Source organism: Botrytis cinerea, chromosome 2, assembly GCF_000143535.2.
Source record: "Botrytis cinerea B05.10 chromosome 2, complete sequence".
NCBI lineage: Eukaryota > Fungi > Ascomycota > Leotiomycetes > Helotiales > Sclerotiniaceae > Botrytis > Botrytis cinerea.
This window is the reverse complement of record NC_037311.1, coordinates 1,269,193-1,287,101: the sequence shown is the minus strand read 5'-3', so window position 1 is coordinate 1,287,101 and position 17,909 is coordinate 1,269,193. Positions and strand designations below refer to the sequence as shown.

The window sequence follows — 17,909 nt, the reverse complement described above, 5'->3', positions numbered from 1 at the left end:
TTTATATATATACCAGAAAGCATGAGCCTAGGTACCTAGATAGGTATATCAACCTTGGTGAACTTCTTGAATTGATCATAGTTAGAACTGCGATCTAACTGAAATGTTTAAAAATTTATGTACCATCCCGCATCTGCTTCTGACTCCCGGGGAATTCCTGATCATACAATAATGCGCGTATAGCATTTTTTAACCCCTAGCCCAGTCTTAACTCATGTCCTGTGAAATCCTTTGTACGCCGGTTGATGCTGGAATGCGAGAATTGCTAAAGTACAAGAAGAGCATGTAAATTGAAATTAGAAACGTGTGCACCTAAGCGCTAATGATCATGCCATTCGATTTCGTTTCTTCGACATCGCTTTTGAGTCTCTCCTCAAATCCTGGGCGCCATTTTTTGAGGTACTTGGCGGCGATAGGTTTCGCATTGTCGTCTTCCAGGGTTATTAGTATGACTACAATGAAAGAAGGAAGGAAGGAATGAAATCTTACAAGTGTTCCAAATATCTTCAACTGCATCGAGAGCCAGGTCTCGAACAGGTGGCCGCATCATAACCAAATAAAGGAGACTGGTTAGCGATAGATTGACCATTGTTGGGTCTTTGCAAAGCCCTTTGATTTTGTTCAACACCTCGAGACTCAACCCGGGAATCTCGCTTAAGAACCGAGTAAGGACTTTGTCCTTCGCATCAAGATAGATTGAAATTCCATCTAGAACCTTGAGTGTCCATTTCTCATAATGTAGCACCGCTGAACCATCTCCCAACTTCATTTGTACTTTATCATTGTACCATTCTTCGCACAGCCAAGCGACAGCGATGTCGATTCGCTTTCTAAAGTCTTCCAGAATGTAAACAAGCAGTGATTGTCGAATAGTGTTACTCAAGGATAATCGCTCAGTATCTGCCGACTCCAACTTGACAGGGCTAGAGGACTCTTCGAGACCGGCCCCAGCACGCGTTGCGAGACGGGTAATGATAGTAATCCATGCATCTCGATCATAAGCACTAGCTGCTAGTCTGTTTATTCCAGCTTTTGCCTTTCTTGCCGCGGGCTCTTCTAAGGTCTGCATCACACCGAAGACTCGAGACACAGTACCTTGGCCAACCAGAGTCACTTCCTCGGCATTTAGAGACGGAGGAGTGGGCAACGTGAACGGTCCAAGTGCTACATTTGCAACCTTTTCGATATCCACTTTAAGTTCTTCAGGTGGCGAACTGTCTAATTTGTTCAAAATTTGTTCTGTATCTTCGGCATTGTAGAAATCAGGTTCGTAGTCATCGTCGTCCTCCTCTACGCCCAGTGGAGCTGTTTCAGGGTTGATTTCTTCGGGCTTAGGCTCTGAGAGAGCTTGAAGTCTTGCTTTCACGCCCTAATTGCCAGTTGAGTAATCGTGCGAACATATCATTGAGTTTGGGGAAACTTACGCTTATAGCCTGTTCAATAGTGTCCGTATCTATCCTCTGGAGAATTGTTATACCGATCTTGACGACGAGGTCTTCCGATAGAAGTGCAACGTCAAAACCCTTTAGGGCTTCATCAGTCGTGATAGTAAAAAGCTCGGCGATTGTGTGATTTCCAGGTGCTAGTGGTGGTATATGTAGTGGAGCAGATTTAACTTGCGCGCCTAGCTTTTGACGTTTGGCGAGATCTTGGGCGTCCACAGGTTCTGGAGGTCCACGCTTTCTATTTCCCTCGTCAAAGATTTCCGTTTTAGAGCGCATCATTCGTTCGACATATTGCTGGATTCGCCCATTGAGTGGATTGTGAGGGTCCCTACAACCATCAGCTTAGAACAAGCATATTTCACAGGGACAAAAAGACATACCGCTTGCTGATATGGATAAGTAATGATCTAGTAGTCTTTTCCATAGATTTAACCATAACACGCAATTTGGGAGTCATTGGAGAATTGGCTAGTTTCAGAGGATTGAAGTTTAGAAGAACATTCAGGATTTTATTTGCAACATGGGGACGGGCTCGGATTAAGATGGAAAGGGAATTCAAAGTTGCATCAACAAGTACAGCATCGCTAGACATGTCAGTTTTTAAATGGGGGGAGGGGTGAGATGCAATGAGCTCGACATACCTAGAGTTCTCTTGGAAGACGCTGAGGAGTCTATCGAGAAGACCTGACGCTTCAGCTTCAAGGTTCCGAGGGGGGAGAACGGTATGGTTCGGAGGCACCATAGATAGTGATACCTGAAGAGGATCACCGCGCTATACAAAAAACAACATTAGCATCTTGCCTTTTGGGAGGTGCTAGGTACCTCTCATACTCTAGAATCTGCATCGGGTCCTGTTGTTTGAACCAACACAACTCTCTGCGCAAATTTAATGCAGCATATCCTAATTCCTGGCTTCGCAGTATCCCACATTCGAAGTATTCGAGTTTTAATTGCGACCATGCGATCCCAGGTCGGTATGTCGTAGGAATTGTTGATACTATTTAGACACACTAGTTAGAACCAGCTCTAGATTCCGCAGCCATTGCTTGACGCCATCCAAAGATGTGAAGATGGGAAAATGGCAAGAACGTTAAAATCTAAGTCATAGCTATGAAGGGATAAAAATTCAACATACATCCATCGAACGACAAGCGGGTAGATGCTAGCTGCTGTTTGCACTATACTCTTAACTACTGCACTGTCTTCGTGCGGATTCTCAATCATGTCCTTCAATGTATCAAGTACAACCAGGCTCAGTGTTTCTTTTTGTGACGAAGGTATGGTTGGACTTGAAAATGTCTCTGCCAGGAAATCTGCGCCCCATCGTCGTAATTCTACTCTCGCGGATGGACCAATAATTGGTAGTATTCCTTGAATGATCTGGGTGTAGTAGTTGGCATCTGAGAGCACCAGTTTTCGAGCATCGTTCAATTGATCGATTTGTTTTTCAACAGTCAAGGTAGCCATGACGATGATGATAACCTTTAGAAGCTGCGGGGAAAGAAGTCGAATGTGATCTACTATAGATTGTACTGTGCAAGCTGCATGTGAGAAAGACTACACTGATATCCACTATATTGAGCTGTTGAGTTTGTAGTCGAATTGACTCCAAACCATTCTGCGAAGCTGTTGTTGAGAGAATCAAGGTTGACAAACAAATCGTGTTTCTTTGATGTGATATTGGCTGGAGGTAAACGCGACCCTTTTTAAGTTGCGCGATATTGGCAAGCACCAAATCTCAGTCGCACTGTACTGTGCCTACCTAGTACCTTCTAGGCATCTTCCAAGGTAGCCTTATCGATAAGGCTGGATCTCACAAATTCCATCACTTGGGAATTTCTTTTTGGAAAGTGGCGCCATTGAACAATATCAATATACCAATTGACAAAAGATTACAATCCAAGATGCCGTTGTGAGTTTATATATTATTTCTAGAAAGTCGAATGCGTCATATTAATAAAGGGCCATTATAGAGTTCCCAAGTCTTCCTACTACGATAAGAATTACAAACAATCTGCTGCCCTTATTCGAGCGCGAAGACCATATCTTGTTAAGAATGCTTTGACAGGGGCGGGCATTGCTGCATTTGCTCTTGGAGTTTGTAAGTGTCTGCGAGAGTGTTCTAAGCCAGTTCAGAGTAATGACTATCTACAGTTGCTTTCACTATCAGAGCAGTTTCGCAAGACGACTTTGAAGATGTTAAAGTACCAGCCGCGCCAACCACGCGGGATTCTTGAGTGGAGTGTGACGATATAACTGAGACCAAGAATGGCTCCTGTGGGCTAAGTTCTATAAACGTGGAGGCAACTTCATAGTGCCAAAATCGAGCGGACTAGGGGCTACAAAATCACAAGTAGATGCAATGGTTATCACAGGTTCAATGGGAGTTGTTTGGATGAAGGAAGACTCTTGAGGATTTCAAGGGCTTCAGGTCTGTAGCTTTTTGGATTTGAAGCCACACGTTATAATTACAGATGTAGATAGTATTATTGCAATACTGCCTAAAGGCTGAAGGGAATCATATACCATCAATGGTAACCATCCATATCCCAGAACGCCGAATCAAATAAAAATGCTTTTCTGCCGTAACACCCACCATGCACCTTGAACCATATATTTGCGCCCTCGTAATCATTAAAACTTTACTTGTAAAACTCGAAGCCTGAGTTTGATTTTCTGGAGATGCGCGAGTCACTCACGGTGGAGATATGCGGGTCATCTCTTGTACCACGTCCTGTAGTCCGGCGCGTGGTGTCTGGTGGATTTGATTACTGGAGACGGGAGGAGCATGATGGTTATGCTGCTCGTTGGAGATAGATAGCAGTGGGTGAGGAGGTCTAGTTTGCTTTGGCGACAAAGATGGCTGTCGACTGCCCAATGGTGATGGTACGATGGTATGTGAGTGTGAAGTATTAGAAAAAGGATTGTGTGGAGAAATTCGACCACCAGACGTCATGTATCCATTAGTATGCTGTAGTACTGATGTTGACATATTAGAGAAGGTTCCTGAAATAGGGCCGCCTTGTTGATGAGAATGGCGACGGGGCTGTACTTGAACTTGCGACAAAGGACTTGTGGTTCTTGGTGTATGCTGGGCTGAAGTCTGACGCTGTATTAAGTGGGAGTGAGAGGGATGCTGCGGGTTTGCCCAAGGTGTTTGCTCAATGAATTGTTCTTCCGCTGGCCTATACCGCGATGTTGACCTTGCTGTTCGCAATGCTGCAAACTCTTGCAGCGAAAAATTTGCAGGTTGGTGCACATGTCTAGTCCCCTATGAAAAGCCCCGTCAGCTTACCTGTCCCATTTTGGACAAAGGATTCCTTTCTGGACTAAATCCAACCATGGCTCCCAAATAATGCACTTACTCCCATTGCATTAGTTACACCCATCTTCTCAAAGTCCTCTTCAAGCTCCGCAGGTGTGGCTTGTGACATTGAAGGAGCGGCTGGAAATCCGACATGTTTTGCGATGCCTGAGAGAATAGAAACCTCGTTGGAGTATGCTACCTGGTTCTGAACCTGTTGCGATCTTCGAGTGGGATAGTTTAGAGTGTACTCGGGTACGCCGGTTGAGTAATTCCTTCGGTCATGTTGTATTTCGTACCATTGTTTACCTAGTTGCTCCATCTTGGTTTCTCGAATTTCTCTTGCTTCTTGTCGATATTGAATAAGAATCTGGCTCCTCCTCGCAACAGCATAAGTTTTGAGAGTCTGTAACTCATATTCACGTAGTTTCTCTGCGACACGAATTCTCTCATCTCTCCGTGCCTCGACAGGCTTCATCTGCTCAAGAAGATCGGGGTGCGTTGGATGGTCTTGTCGGAGCATAGCCTCTTCTCGACTTATTTGCTCGAGGCGCGCATCGTATAATCTAGAAATATATCAGCGAATGAAACAGTGATCAAGAGTGTAATCTGACCTGTCCCTAAAAACTGCGAAATCCTTCTCAATACCTCCAAGTTGATCAAATGCGCTTATCTTTTTCTCCACTGTTCAAATCTGCGTTAGGATAATTGTGCATATTTAAGTCTAACCAGCTGCGACACACTCACATTCTTCTTCTGTCTTTAATACGAGATCTGCCTCATCATCTTCCTCATTGTCTACTTGGTCCTCTTCGCCGTTTCGTGTATCGTCTTCGCCATTAGTTATGATGCCATTCTGCAAGCTGTCTGACTCGTCTTCAATATTTGTACCATTCTCCACAGCCTTTTTCTTCTTCCTTCCTCGTCTTTTAGGTGACGCCGGTATGCCAGCGGTTTCGATGGTGTCGTCATCGGGAAGCATGGTCTGTGTCACATTCACAGGAGCCTGCTCCTGTGGCCCATCACCCTCTTCGCCTGATATATTGCCACTTATTGTATTTGATGCATCTTCTTCTACAGGTAATTCATCGTCGATCGCAAAGTCGTCGCCTTGGTTGATTATAGAGCCTGTTCGCTTGGGTAAAGGTTCATCAAAATCATCTTCGAGTCCGCCGCGGCCCATTATTGATCGTTTGCGTTTTCTTGAATCAATTTCAGAAGTCGATAACGCTCTTTTTCCTTCGCCCGCAGAATCTTCTAATGACGTACGAGCTGTCGCTGACTTGCGATCCAGCTCACCATCATCATGGTGAGAACTTTTAGGGCTATCATTGGAAATTGCAATATCCTCGTCAGATAACTGATCTGCGTCATCTTCGTCATCTTCCCCCTCATCTGCCATGATCTGGTTGTGTAGTTTGCTTGGGCTGCGCTCATTCGAATCGGCGCCATTACGGGAATTAAGAACCACATTCTTTTGCACTCTCAGCTTGTGCGGGGATTCTTCCAATCGCTCTGTCTCTGCTTCAGAGTCGTCATCCTCAGAAGGGTTACTAAGGTCGTCTGATGCTTCGGCATCGTCGTCATGATCTTGCTCGCCATCTTTGTCTTCAATATCACTCAGACTGCTAGAGCGATCTTCTTCCACCTCGAGATCACTAAGCTCGTCGTCAACCGAAGCTTCGTCGGGTATGATAGAATCAACCGCTGGCTCAACGTCAATTTCACCACTCATCTTCAGAGTAAAATTATTGTTACAGAATTGTTGTGGTGATTGTATTGCCATTGTCGCAAAACGAAGCATTAGGAATCAAGGTATAATTATCGGTAGATCCTCGGAGCGTGGAAGGCGGTCACCAGCTGGTGGCAGTAACAACCCCACTGATCCCTGCAAGCTGCAGCATTTTTATTTTTTTATTGAATTCCCGAAATCTCATTATCTCGGGACGACGAAAGGTAGCATATTACCTGCACCACTTATTTCCAACAAAAAAACAACTCAATCGCAATGGGCAAGCGTAGTCGGAACGAGAATACCAGCGTGGCGGAAAAAGCCAATGGTAAAGAAAGTGCTGGTAAATCAATTTTCACTGAAAACAAGGCTGTCGACCCTACTCTAGCCTTGCTATTTGCATCAAGTGTAAGTCTTGAAAATTCTGGCACCGCGCAATTTTGCTGATAAATTCTAGGCTGGTCCAGTACAAGCTCCTCCAAAATCTAGATATCAAGAAGCACCTTTGCCTCGTAGAAACGTCGAATCGCAGGAGGGAGAATCGTCCGAGGTTTCTGACGATGATGAAGACGCCGAAGATGTCGAAATGGGCGAAGGTGACGAGGAATTAAGTAGCATCGATGGCGATCTCGAAGATGCTGATATTTCGGGTCTATCTGCTGAGGATGATGATACCAACGAAATACATGACGAGGTACCCGAATTGGATAAATTCATCGAAGCAAAAAATGAGAAGCCCGAACGAAAACGTAAAAGGAAGACCGATGAGCCAGATCTTGAAGGAAAGTACCTTGAGAAGCTGGCCAGGGAAGAAGAAAAGGAAGAGGAAGAACGCCAAGCCGAAAGACGATTGAAACGCCAAAAGTTAGCTGCAGAGCAAAAGCCGGTTTCAGACGAAGAGATGGAGAAAGATGGCTCTGATGAGGAGGACGAGGATAATGCTGAATCTGATAGCGAAGCTGAAGCTGAGGATGATACAGAAGAATCCGGTTCCGAGGAGACAAGCCACAAGAGAAAGACGCCATCCGATGTTCCTCTACATGAATCCCTCGTACCAGATAAGGATGCTGCCGAGCTTGAAAAGGCATCCCGTACTATTTTCCTTGGAAATGTAGCAAGTTCTACTATATCATCCAAAGCCGACAAAAAAATACTTATGTCTCATCTGTCCTCTTTCATTGATGATCTCCCTCCTCCCCCAGCTGGCAAACCATCTCACAAATTGGAATCCCTCCGCTTCCGTTCCACTGCCTACGCCACTGCCGCACTACCAAAGAAAGCTGCTTTTGCTAAAAAAGACATTATGACTGCTACAACAAAAAGCACAAATGCCTACGCAGTCTACTCTACAGCATTTGCAGCCAGAGAGGCCGTTAAGAAACTCAATGGAACTATAGTACTAGATCGTCATCTTCGCGTAGATGGCGTAGCGCATCCTGCGAAAACCGATCACCGCCGATGTGTCTTTGTTGGAAACTTGGGGTTTGTAGACGATGAATCTCTTCTTGAACAAGATGGAGAAAACAGCCGCAAACGTTCGAAAATACCTTCTGATATTGAAGAAGGCTTGTGGAGGCAATTCGGGAAGGCTGGTGAAGTAGAGAGTGTACGTGTTATTCGCGATGAGAAAACTCGCGTTGGAAAGGGTTTTGCTTATGTACAATTTACCGTAAGCTTCTTTCATCACTCAAAAATATTTGAGCTCTTACTAATGCAGAGATATAGGACGCAAATGCAGTTGAAGCTGCCCTACTTTTCAATGAGAAGAAGTATCCGCCGATGCTTCCTCGTGTCCTTCGTGTTGTCCGCGCCAAAGCTCAACATAAACAAGTCTCATCCCGACCCACAGCTCGTCAACCTAAGTCGTCAAAAACCTCCCAAATATACAATCCAAAAGTTGATCCAAATCAGGCCTCTTTGCAGGGTAGAGCTACCAAACTATTAGGGAAAGCTGGTGGCGCAAAATTCAAGAAAACCGGGGCCAACGACACGACTTTGGGCTCCAGGGGAGACAAGCAAGTCAGTGGAAGCGGAGAAGCCAAGGGTGGAATGGCCGGTATCAAAGCACCTGAGAGTTTCGTTTTTGAGGGTTATAGAGCTAGTGCAAGCAAGGGTAAGCCAAAGGATCTAAAGTTGGGAGGAAAGGGTGGTGGAAAGAAGAAGGGTAAACCCAGAACGAGATCGTCAAACAGAGGTGCCGAGTGGAAGAAGCGAGGATCGAAGTAAGCTTATTAGATTGTTTAGATTGTAATCAGAATAATGATGTAGTAGAGTAGTATCAGTGAATCAAATACTTATGAGAATTGCAACTCTTCGGTTTAGTCTTGACGTTCATCTTTTGAATACAAACCTATACATGTAAAACCCACCCAGCCAAAATTGAGAGCTGCTGCACCCAAAATGTTGAGTGCTCAGATTGCGACTTGCACGATTTGCAATGAACTGCTATTCAATCGTCACTCCAACTTCTCTTGCTCCAAAAGTGCGGGGCATTGTCTGTGATGATACAACACACGTGATACCAATCAATTTTCATGGACTTTTTTTTTATTAAATAACACAAGATTTTCTTTTCCGCATCCACATTCTTCTGAACCCTGATCTCAAGATGTCTGGCTTCAGCTTCTCATTTGCAGGCGATGACATAGAGATAGACTCAGCCCAAGATGCTCTTCCATCCGTCTCCAAACAAGCTGCAGAAACCGGTTCCCTAGCACCGCGGAAATCCAGCGGGGCATTTCCGGTAGCAGGACAACCACTTTTACCTCCGACTTATCACACTTTAGAGGAATTTCTAAAGACATTGCCATCTCAGATTGCTTATTCTACGCTGGTTGTTAAGTTGGATGATGGTAAGGAGATTGGCATTCCAAGGAGGGAGTTATGGGATGTTAGAGCGCAGTTGATGGCGGAGGATGAGGGAAGTGGAGACGGTCTTCTGGGTTTGGGGAATGATGATGTGAAGACTGGGGTCTATGAAGGAGGGTTCAAAAGCTGGGAGAGCTCGGTGGATTTGGTCAAGGTTCTTAGTGGGAGGACTATTGTTGGGGAGGGGAGGAGGAGAGTTCTAGAGGTATGTGTTATTTTCATTGAGACTTTACTTGCGGCCAAGTTATCACGAGTGATTATATTGACAAACCTGATAGCTTGGTTGTGGAACTGCTCTTCCATCTCTAGCAGTCTTCCAATGGTTCCTAGAAAACACAACTTCTTCCACATCCGGGTTGGAGCTTGGACTTGCAGACTACAATCCTACAGTCCTACAGCTCGTCACTTTACCCAACATTCTCCTTTCCTGGGCGCAAACCACAAAGTCCGAGTCTTGGGAGGCAGAAGGCGAACTCGATATCGACGAAGCACTCATCTCTGAATTCATCTCCGCGCTGACTTCTCGCAACATCAATATATCGCTCTTCTCTGGTGCTTGGTCTCAAGACTTTGTCTCTCTGGTCACTGATAAGCTTCATCTATCATGCGAGAACACAATCATCATTGGAGCAGAAACCATATATTCTCCTGTTGCTTTGAAAGCTTTTGCTGAAACGTTGATGGCATTACTTGATTTAAGCACAGGGCCGAATAAGACGGCGTTGATAGGGGCCAAAAAGGTGTATTTCGGAGTTGGCGGGTCAATAGAAGATTTTATTGAAGATGTCACAGCGCGTGGGGCTCAAGTTACCCAGGTTAGGGAAGAGTCAGACGGTGTTAGAAGAGCTGTTATAGAGGTTGAAAAGGCAGGCTGAAAATCAAATTCGTAATCAAACGTTATATTCATCAAGTTCTCTAGCATTGGTGACAAATCCTCTACGTGTTGATAGGATTGCGTAGTAATTTTTTGTTAGTATGCTCAAGTAACTTTGCTACTCGCCTAGATCATATTCTGCTATGATGGTGACTTATATTATCACATTTCTCAATAGATACCGGGGTGTTTCAAAAATCCGGATTGTTTTAACCACCCTCTATTCTTCTTACTTATCATCCCCATTCAAGGCCAGGTGAACCTTAGCCGTGCTCGAATAATAGCCCTGCTACCAAGTCCTCCAGCCCTTCGATGCCATATCATAATCTTCAAGTTCCAAAATCTTACTATTCGGAGCAGTTCCAACGCGGACCTACTCCGACTTTATTTCGACCTAGAGTCATAATGTCGATAACTCGATATTGTATTCCTCAAATGCTTCGTACATAAAGAGAGATCAATTATGAAAGGTCTTTTCCATTCATCCAATTCCACAGGACACATCCAATTATCCGTTTTGAAAATAGAACACTTTTGTCAGAATCCAGAAGAGCATCAAATTCCAAATTACATGCTATATCCCCAACTAGCCCATAGGATTATCCTCGACACATCCTACACCATCAGCAGTACAATGGAATGGATCCGGTTCGTCCAAGCGATACAAGCCTATAGTAATTCACAAAATAAGAAGCTCTTCTAGATTAGCGACCATATATGCCCATGCCTCACTTACAAAGAAGGGAGATCTCGAGGCAAAACAAGCAACGACAGAACATAGAAGTGGAACTCCAATCGTCAACACCGACGTCAAAATGGCTTCCGCCAAGTGAATCAGCCTTCAGGAGAAGAACAAATCCAAATCCTCCAACAAAATATCAAAATATCAGAACATTTAACTCAACGCTTATCAGGCGCTGAGATGTTCCCCACATCATATGACTATACAATACAAGTAATCTACACACATGGCTCTGCTTGGGCCCAAATGTACCTCAAGAGTCTGGAATTGAACCAATGAGCCACGATCAAACCACTTGCGTCGGTCGGTTAGTATTCTAGTTCTACGTTTTATTCGACACTTTATAGACTTGAATGAGAATTCTCGCCTGTGTTCTTGTTGGGTAATGTAAGTGTATCTAGTACGGGAATTCAATAGCAGCAGGCGGATGGGTTGAAGAGCCGTTTGGATTTCTTGTTACAGATGAATGTTTGTTTTCGTCATGATTTACATCAACCTTTAGTGGTTTCTGCTTCGATCAATTAAAACGCCATCCTTGTATTGTGCAGACAGCTGCGACGGGAAAGGGGTAAAGAAAGGGCGGGGTATCGTTAGCAAAGATAATGAGGATTTGAAAAGTGAAGAGCTGATACTCGCACTGATTATGATTCCATCAATTGTAAAGAGCCGGTTCACCCTGCGATTCAAGCCCATGTCCGCAAGTAGATTATTGACAGCAAAAATAGTATCCATCCGCCGTTATATGCGACAAATCGGTAGAGCCGCTTCGAACCACTCTCAAGTAACTTTCAGCGGCAGATGGGCCGCTTCAAGCACGAAATGACGGGTCCTTATCAGAGGAAGATTCCCAGCCCATGCCGCATATCCCTTTCAGCTCTCTGTTCTTGAAGACAGACAGATATGCGATGGCAATACTGTCGCATCACGGGTGGATATTTAAGTAAAGCTCAATGAGCACTTACCTAAGTAATAGGTATTCGCATGCTTTTCCTCATAATCTCACAGCGGTACCAGCGCGCTTTCACCGCTTCCACCGCTTTCAAACTTTTCATCCCACATCGATCACTATCAGTTCGAAGAATCTTCCTCGCCATTAATACATGGATCATATGCATGATTGCGAATGCTTCTCTTCCTGCATTCTTCACATTTGTGGTCCGAACTGTCTTCAAATTTTGCGCATCTTTTCGTGCGAGGGGTCCTCCGCATTGTTGAGGTCGTGAGAGAAGGGCACTGTCAAACGCAGACTGCAAAATTCTATGGCTCGTTCCGTGAGAACAACATCCGCCAATAAGGAATTAAGTTCTGCCAGTGCAGCTTAGATGAAGATTCTAAAGCAACTCTCATCGGCCACATTTTTCACAATGACGCTACTTTGAATACATCTGACCGGAGTTTGGCTCATCTTGTGGAAGCTTTAGCTTCAGGCAGAAGAAGCGCATAGCCCTGACAGACGAAGTCACCGATCACTTGATATATCTGAATATAATACCATGCGGATTCAATGGGAAAACCCATTACTTGACATGAGTAACTTGCGTCTATATCAACAATTCGATTCGTCAAATAACAATTGACGTCTCTCGCTCAACTGCCAAGCATGTGGGCGAGGGCCAAATATGAGACTGCGGAGAATAAGCTGCCAATACTTCAAGCTAACGTAACGCACTGCAACAATGCATATGTACAACCTACAATTCACGCAATACAATGCATGCAGTACTCTATTGCGCTGCGCATTACTAGCAAGCGCCCATGCACGTTGGATGGATAAACTAAACCATATAAGATGTGCTATCTCGGCTTGAACGGCACATCACAATAACGTCGGGCTCATCAAGTGCTAAGGATTTGAAATTACTGCTCAATCCGCTGAGGGTTCATTTCATCCTTCATTTCGCACACGCCAATCGGAGAGACACACCCCCGGATTGGGTCAGCTACTTGCGATAGGCGTACATACCCTCCAGGGCCAGCCTTATGCATGGCTTGATGTCAGCCATTCATCGCCAAGAATGCCCAAACGTGCCATGCCCGCGATGTGCTCACGCCACTGAAGTGATGGCGCAAATCATGGATGGAAGGAAGGAGCCGCCCTGTCGGGACATGCGGGTATAGTATACGACAGCAGGCATCCACCTCCGTCATCTTTTGTGAGACAGTTTGATAGACGAGCAAAGTATATGCTTGATGGACGTCTCCCACTTCGAGGTCTACGCACGTGGGAGACAGTGGTTCGGAAGGGTTGTCGAAGCGAGATTGGATCAACTCAGAGGAATGCCTAAGTAGATTGGTGTATAAGCAATACAGTTCAGGTGATGGATAGATTATTGATCTATTTGCAAGCTCTTACCAATGATGTATGTCACAAAACATCAAAATTGCAGGAAAGAGAAAAAGTCGGTCCCCGTACAAATGCAGGGACTACAACCGCCTCACCGATATTATTCCCAGAACATGCATTCATCCAGATTATCGGACGCCCCACCCGGCCGCTAGAGCCAACGCTTAATCCAAACTCCGAAAAACCTGTGAAAAGTTGAGAGACAAGAACGTGTTGCTTTCTCGCTACATGATTGGTTGAATCTAACCTCATCTTTCAACAATGAAGGGGAAACACCAAGATATTGAACGCGAGTCCAAATTTACACTCGAGACGAAATCCGCCAAGTTCTTCTTATGCACGACAGAAAAACTTTTATCTGACAGATTCCTTCGATGGAAAATGTACCGGCTTGGAAAGCTTGTGCTAGTTAGAACTCATCCAAATGCGTAAGGGGGGAAAATATCGCGACAATGACCATCCACGGTATCAAAAGACCATTGCAAAATGATAGCTATAATATAAATTAATTATCTGGGGCACCCGCACATGGTCTCTGATGCCACTCAGTGGGGGATAGTCACAGTATGAATAATAGTGCACAGCAGGTAAGTGGAGAAACATGCCGTTTCCATTCTTGACAGGAAGAATGACAATAACAATTTAGTATGAGACCCCCATGAACATTGATTCCAAGCTAGGGTATTGGTTAATAGATCCGAGGAAGTGTACGCTCACTGCTCATTCGTGTCTCAAAGCAGACAGCCTTGAAAAGCTACCGTGGCTCCGTGTTGTCCGATTTGGATATTCAACTCAGGACCAGAGTGGGGGGACGTGGCCTTAACGTTGACGGATTTATCAATCAATATCACAATTGATACCTTCTAGATAGGATATACGTATAGGATCATCGACAAGCTTCTACTTACAGCATCGGAACTCTTCAGCCCGTCAAGTTTGAATCCAATTATACGTTTGCTATGAAGTATTTGGTATGACAGCACTCGATAAATTCCGAGAAATTTCCCTAGCATTGGGTTTCATGGCAAACTAACTGGTTGTTGGAAGTAGCGTACAGAGTACGGTACCGATCTGGGTAAGCAACTCATGAATTACAAGCGAAAGTTACCATAACAATCTAGACCAACAAGTAGCTGCTCCATCTCGAACCAAAGAAGCAGTTATTGCATTAGCTGTATATGCTCCATAACCTTAAAGCGATTCTAAACGGCCCAAACTATTAGAATTTACTATACGAGTAAAGGCAATTTGTCACGAAAGTCTGTTGCTACCTACCCCGTAAGTAGACGCCACTAGACGGTGCATTGATTTATTTCATTATCGATTCTCAAATAATCGTCTCAACTCTCCGTTCTCACGCGACTTTATTTTATCTCTAGCAAGCAAATTCCTTAGCTCAATTGATATTCGCATCACAACCCAATCAAACGGCATGCCCCTTCATCTTCTTCGTGTAATTCCCTGTTCAAACTCCAAGCCCGCCTTGAAAATTTGGATTCGACTGGCACGTGACGAGACATGGCGTACGCATAGAAAACCGAAAACAAAGGTCTTTCAAAGATGCCTGCGATGCAGCAATCACTTTGCTCTCCAGATGGGAACGATCATACATACCTGCGTAGGGAGGTAATGGACATGTGGCAAATTCAATCACCGTCCCACTCCCGCCCCAGCCATATAATAAAAAATGAACAGCGAAACGGCCAGAACCACAAAGACAAGTCAACTCGATCCGATAAAAATAAACCCACCGGAGGGACTAAGCCCCTCTGAGCTACATTGATTTTCCTCGGTTTCCTCCAAAATCCCACCCAGATTTCTGAAGAATCCACTTTGCCCCGCCTGAAAGTTTGATGACCCACTTCGGAGTACTCCTACTTTATCCATTTTTTTCATGCTACCAATCTAGGATACCTACCTACCTGGTACATGAACATGGACCACCGTAGTGAAAAAAAAAAGGTAGGTTATGATCTAATTCTCTTATTTAGTCCATCTCCCCCTCCATTTGCTCTTCCACTTCCTTTTCTCTACATCGACAAATTTCTTCATTTCCCCCTTCATTGCCCAAGCAATAAGGGCTTCGTCGTCAAATTCCTCAGAACTCTCACCATTTGAGGTCTCTGTCGCCAATCCTCAAAATGGCCAATCCTGTCCATGCCCATGAGCATCACAACCCTACCAACATGGGCATAATTGGTCTTCCTCATGGCCCGGAAACCGGTGATGACCATGTGTCGATATACGATCTGGGAGCTGATGAAGCTGTTTTCAACGAATTTCTTTACCCTGATGATATTTTCACCGCAGAGCATGTTTATTGGGCAGATCTCAAATTAACAGACAAAATCTCCTTCATCACTAGGACCGAGGGAGCTGATGCGAAGAAAGAGGTCAAGGCAATTTTGGCTATGATGAAAAAGGACCCCCTCAGTCCTGTCAGTTGGTATTTCAGCAATGCTGTTCTCCCTGGTGCTGGTTTGGGTCTTGAAGGGTATGTCAACTCTCGTGATTCATAATTTCAATACTAATTATGCTTTCAGATACGTTCTCTTCTCTATCGGAAACTTAGGACCCCTCTTCTCAGCTGTCTGGCCGCAATGCTGGAAAACTTTTGAGGTTTGTAGTGAGCAATGGACTTATGCTGTCACTTACTTGGAAATTATTGGTATCATTGTTGGTCAAATCTTGGTCGGATACTTGGGTGACAAGATTGGCCGTCGTTGGGGTTTGATCCAAGATGCTGTCATTATGTTTCTTGGTCTGGTCATGCTCATCGCTTCTTGGGGTACGACTCTTAATGGTTGGGTTATTTGCTATGCCTGGTCATTATTCTTCTACGGTATTGGTGTCGGTGGTGAATATCCAATGACAGCCACTGCTGCTATGGAAAGCGCTACTGCATCAAACCGCCAAACAACCAAAATGGACAGACTTCATCGTGGCCGCAAGGTAACCATGGCCTTCCTTATGCAAGGTTGGGGTCAGTTCTTCAATCAAGCCATTCTGATCCTCTTGCTTCTCATCTTCCATCATGGAAGCGGAAACCCACCTTACTCCCAAGTTTCAGCACAATGGCTTTTCAGAGTCTCGTTCGCCATCCCCGCTGTCGGTACTCTCTGGCTTGTCTACTACCGCATGTACAAAATGCCTCTCATCTCCAAAGGACTCGACATTGCCAAGAAGACCACAAACGTCACTGGATACGACAAGGAGTCTCTGAGCTTGACAGTTAAGCATTTCTCGGGACGCTTAATTGCCACAGCTGGAGCCTGGTTTTGCAACGATGTCTTCTTTTACGGCAACAAACTCTTCCAGTCTCAATTCATCAAGGTCATCTCTCCAGGCTCAACTTCAATTATGGAAGGATGGTTATGGAACTTGTGTAACGTCGGAGTATCTCTTGCCGGTTACTATTGCGCATCATTCCTCATCGACAACAAGCTCTATGGACGAAAGTGGATGCAACAAGTTGGATTTGCCTTGGATTTCATTCTTTTCGTTATCCCAGCTTTCCATTACGCCCACTATACTAGCATTGCGGGTATCAAGTCATTCCAGGCCATGTACTTCTTATCGTCCTTCTTCAACCAATTTGGTCCAAACAGTGTCACTTTCCTCGTCGCTGCGGAAGTTTTCCCAACACCTATCCGCGCCTCCGCACATGGATTTTCAGCAGCTGTTGGTAAATTGGGCGCTTTGTTCGCATCGGTTCTCTACAATTTCATTACAACCCAGCAAAAGTTCTACATTGTCCCATGGTTCGGTCTTGCTGGTATGCTTCTCACTGCCGTCTTCCTTCCAGATACCACCGGTCTCGATCTCAAGGAGCAGGAACGAAGATGGAAGTATATCAGATCCGGTAGGGAATCTGAATATCATGGTATTGCTATCCATCCAGCACATTTGTCCTTATGGGAAAGATGGATGAAGGCTGGCAAGAACTACGATCCTAAATTGGATGCCGGAGACAAGATTCTTGAGATGCGCCAAGAATGGGAACTCAAGCAAACCGAGAAGGGAAAGAATGAGGAGGATGTTGGAACTTACGACGATGATTGGAGCCAGGAAATTCACCAATATTTCCGTTCTGATAACAGCCCGAGAAGAACTCGCGCGCCGACTCGTGTAGAGCCAACCTCTGAATCTACGAGTGATGAAATTACGAGAGAGAAGTAGCTAGACATCTGTTAATGTCTTGAGTTTTTTACGGCGTTTTGGGTCGGTATTTGGAAGGGAGATTCCCCAGAAACTTACACAACTTGATGTTGAAAAAGTTTTTTATTCATATAAATATTTACTTATACGATCATACTGGCTTACACGCCTTGGGTGGGATGAGATATATAGAACCTAATGATAAAGATTTGAACTTACAATGATTGCCGTCTTTCTTGTATCGAATAGATGTGATTTGTCCTTCACTCAAGCTTAGCTAAATGTCATGCATGTTTTAGGGCTCATTCGGATCGTTCTATATTTGATCAATATTTCAAACGGCAAGGACATTTAAATTGTTGAAGCTGATATAGTTGGAGCAATGAGGACGCATTGAGTTGAGTTGAAATACCCAAATATCATCAATAACATCTAGAAAGCT

The 17,909-nt window shown here is 44.6% G+C and overlaps 6 protein-coding genes across 6 annotated transcripts; 4 read left to right on the top strand and 2 right to left on the bottom strand.

The window, feature by feature from the left end:
* Nucleotides 1–55: 55 nt before the first annotated feature.
* On the bottom strand, nucleotides 56–3,171 carry Bcpta1. The gene is made up of 7 exons (XM_001553761.2): nucleotides 2,581–3,171; nucleotides 2,277–2,442; nucleotides 2,087–2,217; nucleotides 1,826–2,029; nucleotides 1,425–1,773; nucleotides 490–1,369; nucleotides 56–431 (listed from the first exon to the last, which is right to left on the bottom strand). Exons 1-7 carry the CDS (start codon nucleotides 2,910–2,912, stop codon nucleotides 313–315), a joined length of 2,181 nt encoding a protein of 726 aa, XP_001553811.1. The 5' UTR covers nucleotides 2,913–3,171; the 3' UTR covers nucleotides 56–312.
* A 105-nt stretch (nucleotides 3,172–3,276) lies between these two features.
* Nucleotides 3,277–4,036, top strand: BCIN_02g03600 (hypothetical protein). Its single transcript, XM_001553762.2, has 3 exons — nucleotides 3,277–3,357; nucleotides 3,419–3,546; nucleotides 3,600–4,036. Exons 1-3 carry the CDS (start codon nucleotides 3,350–3,352, stop codon nucleotides 3,680–3,682), a joined length of 219 nt encoding a protein of 72 aa, XP_001553812.2. The 5' UTR covers nucleotides 3,277–3,349; the 3' UTR covers nucleotides 3,683–4,036.
* A 7-nt stretch (nucleotides 4,037–4,043) lies between these two features.
* On the bottom strand, nucleotides 4,044–6,533 carry Bcdep1. The gene is made up of 4 exons (XM_024691258.1): nucleotides 5,497–6,533; nucleotides 5,364–5,433; nucleotides 4,811–5,315; nucleotides 4,044–4,716 (listed from the first exon to the last, which is right to left on the bottom strand). The coding sequence occupies exons 1-4, from the start codon at nucleotides 6,482–6,484 to the stop codon at nucleotides 4,141–4,143; spliced, it is 2,139 nt and encodes a 712-aa protein (XP_024547028.1). The 5' UTR covers nucleotides 6,485–6,533; the 3' UTR covers nucleotides 4,044–4,140.
* Nucleotides 6,534–6,692: 159 nt separating this feature from the next.
* On the top strand, nucleotides 6,693–8,945 carry Bcnop12. Its single transcript, XM_001553764.2, has 3 exons — nucleotides 6,693–6,889; nucleotides 6,939–8,150; nucleotides 8,207–8,945. Exons 1-3 carry the CDS (start codon nucleotides 6,758–6,760, stop codon nucleotides 8,705–8,707), a joined length of 1,845 nt encoding a protein of 614 aa, XP_001553814.1. The 5' UTR covers nucleotides 6,693–6,757; the 3' UTR covers nucleotides 8,708–8,945.
* A 9-nt stretch (nucleotides 8,946–8,954) lies between these two features.
* On the top strand, nucleotides 8,955–10,417 carry Bchpm1. Its single transcript, XM_001553765.2, has 2 exons — nucleotides 8,955–9,554; nucleotides 9,628–10,417. Exons 1-2 carry the CDS (start codon nucleotides 9,090–9,092, stop codon nucleotides 10,222–10,224), a joined length of 1,062 nt encoding a protein of 353 aa, XP_001553815.1. The 5' UTR covers nucleotides 8,955–9,089; the 3' UTR covers nucleotides 10,225–10,417.
* A 4,840-nt stretch (nucleotides 10,418–15,257) lies between these two features.
* Nucleotides 15,258–17,687, top strand: BCIN_02g03560 (hypothetical protein). The gene is made up of 2 exons (XM_001553768.2): nucleotides 15,258–15,803; nucleotides 15,853–17,687. The coding sequence occupies exons 1-2, from the start codon at nucleotides 15,451–15,453 to the stop codon at nucleotides 17,486–17,488; spliced, it is 1,989 nt and encodes a 662-aa protein (XP_001553818.1). The 5' UTR covers nucleotides 15,258–15,450; the 3' UTR covers nucleotides 17,489–17,687.
* The last annotated feature ends 222 nt before the right edge of the window (nucleotides 17,688–17,909 follow it).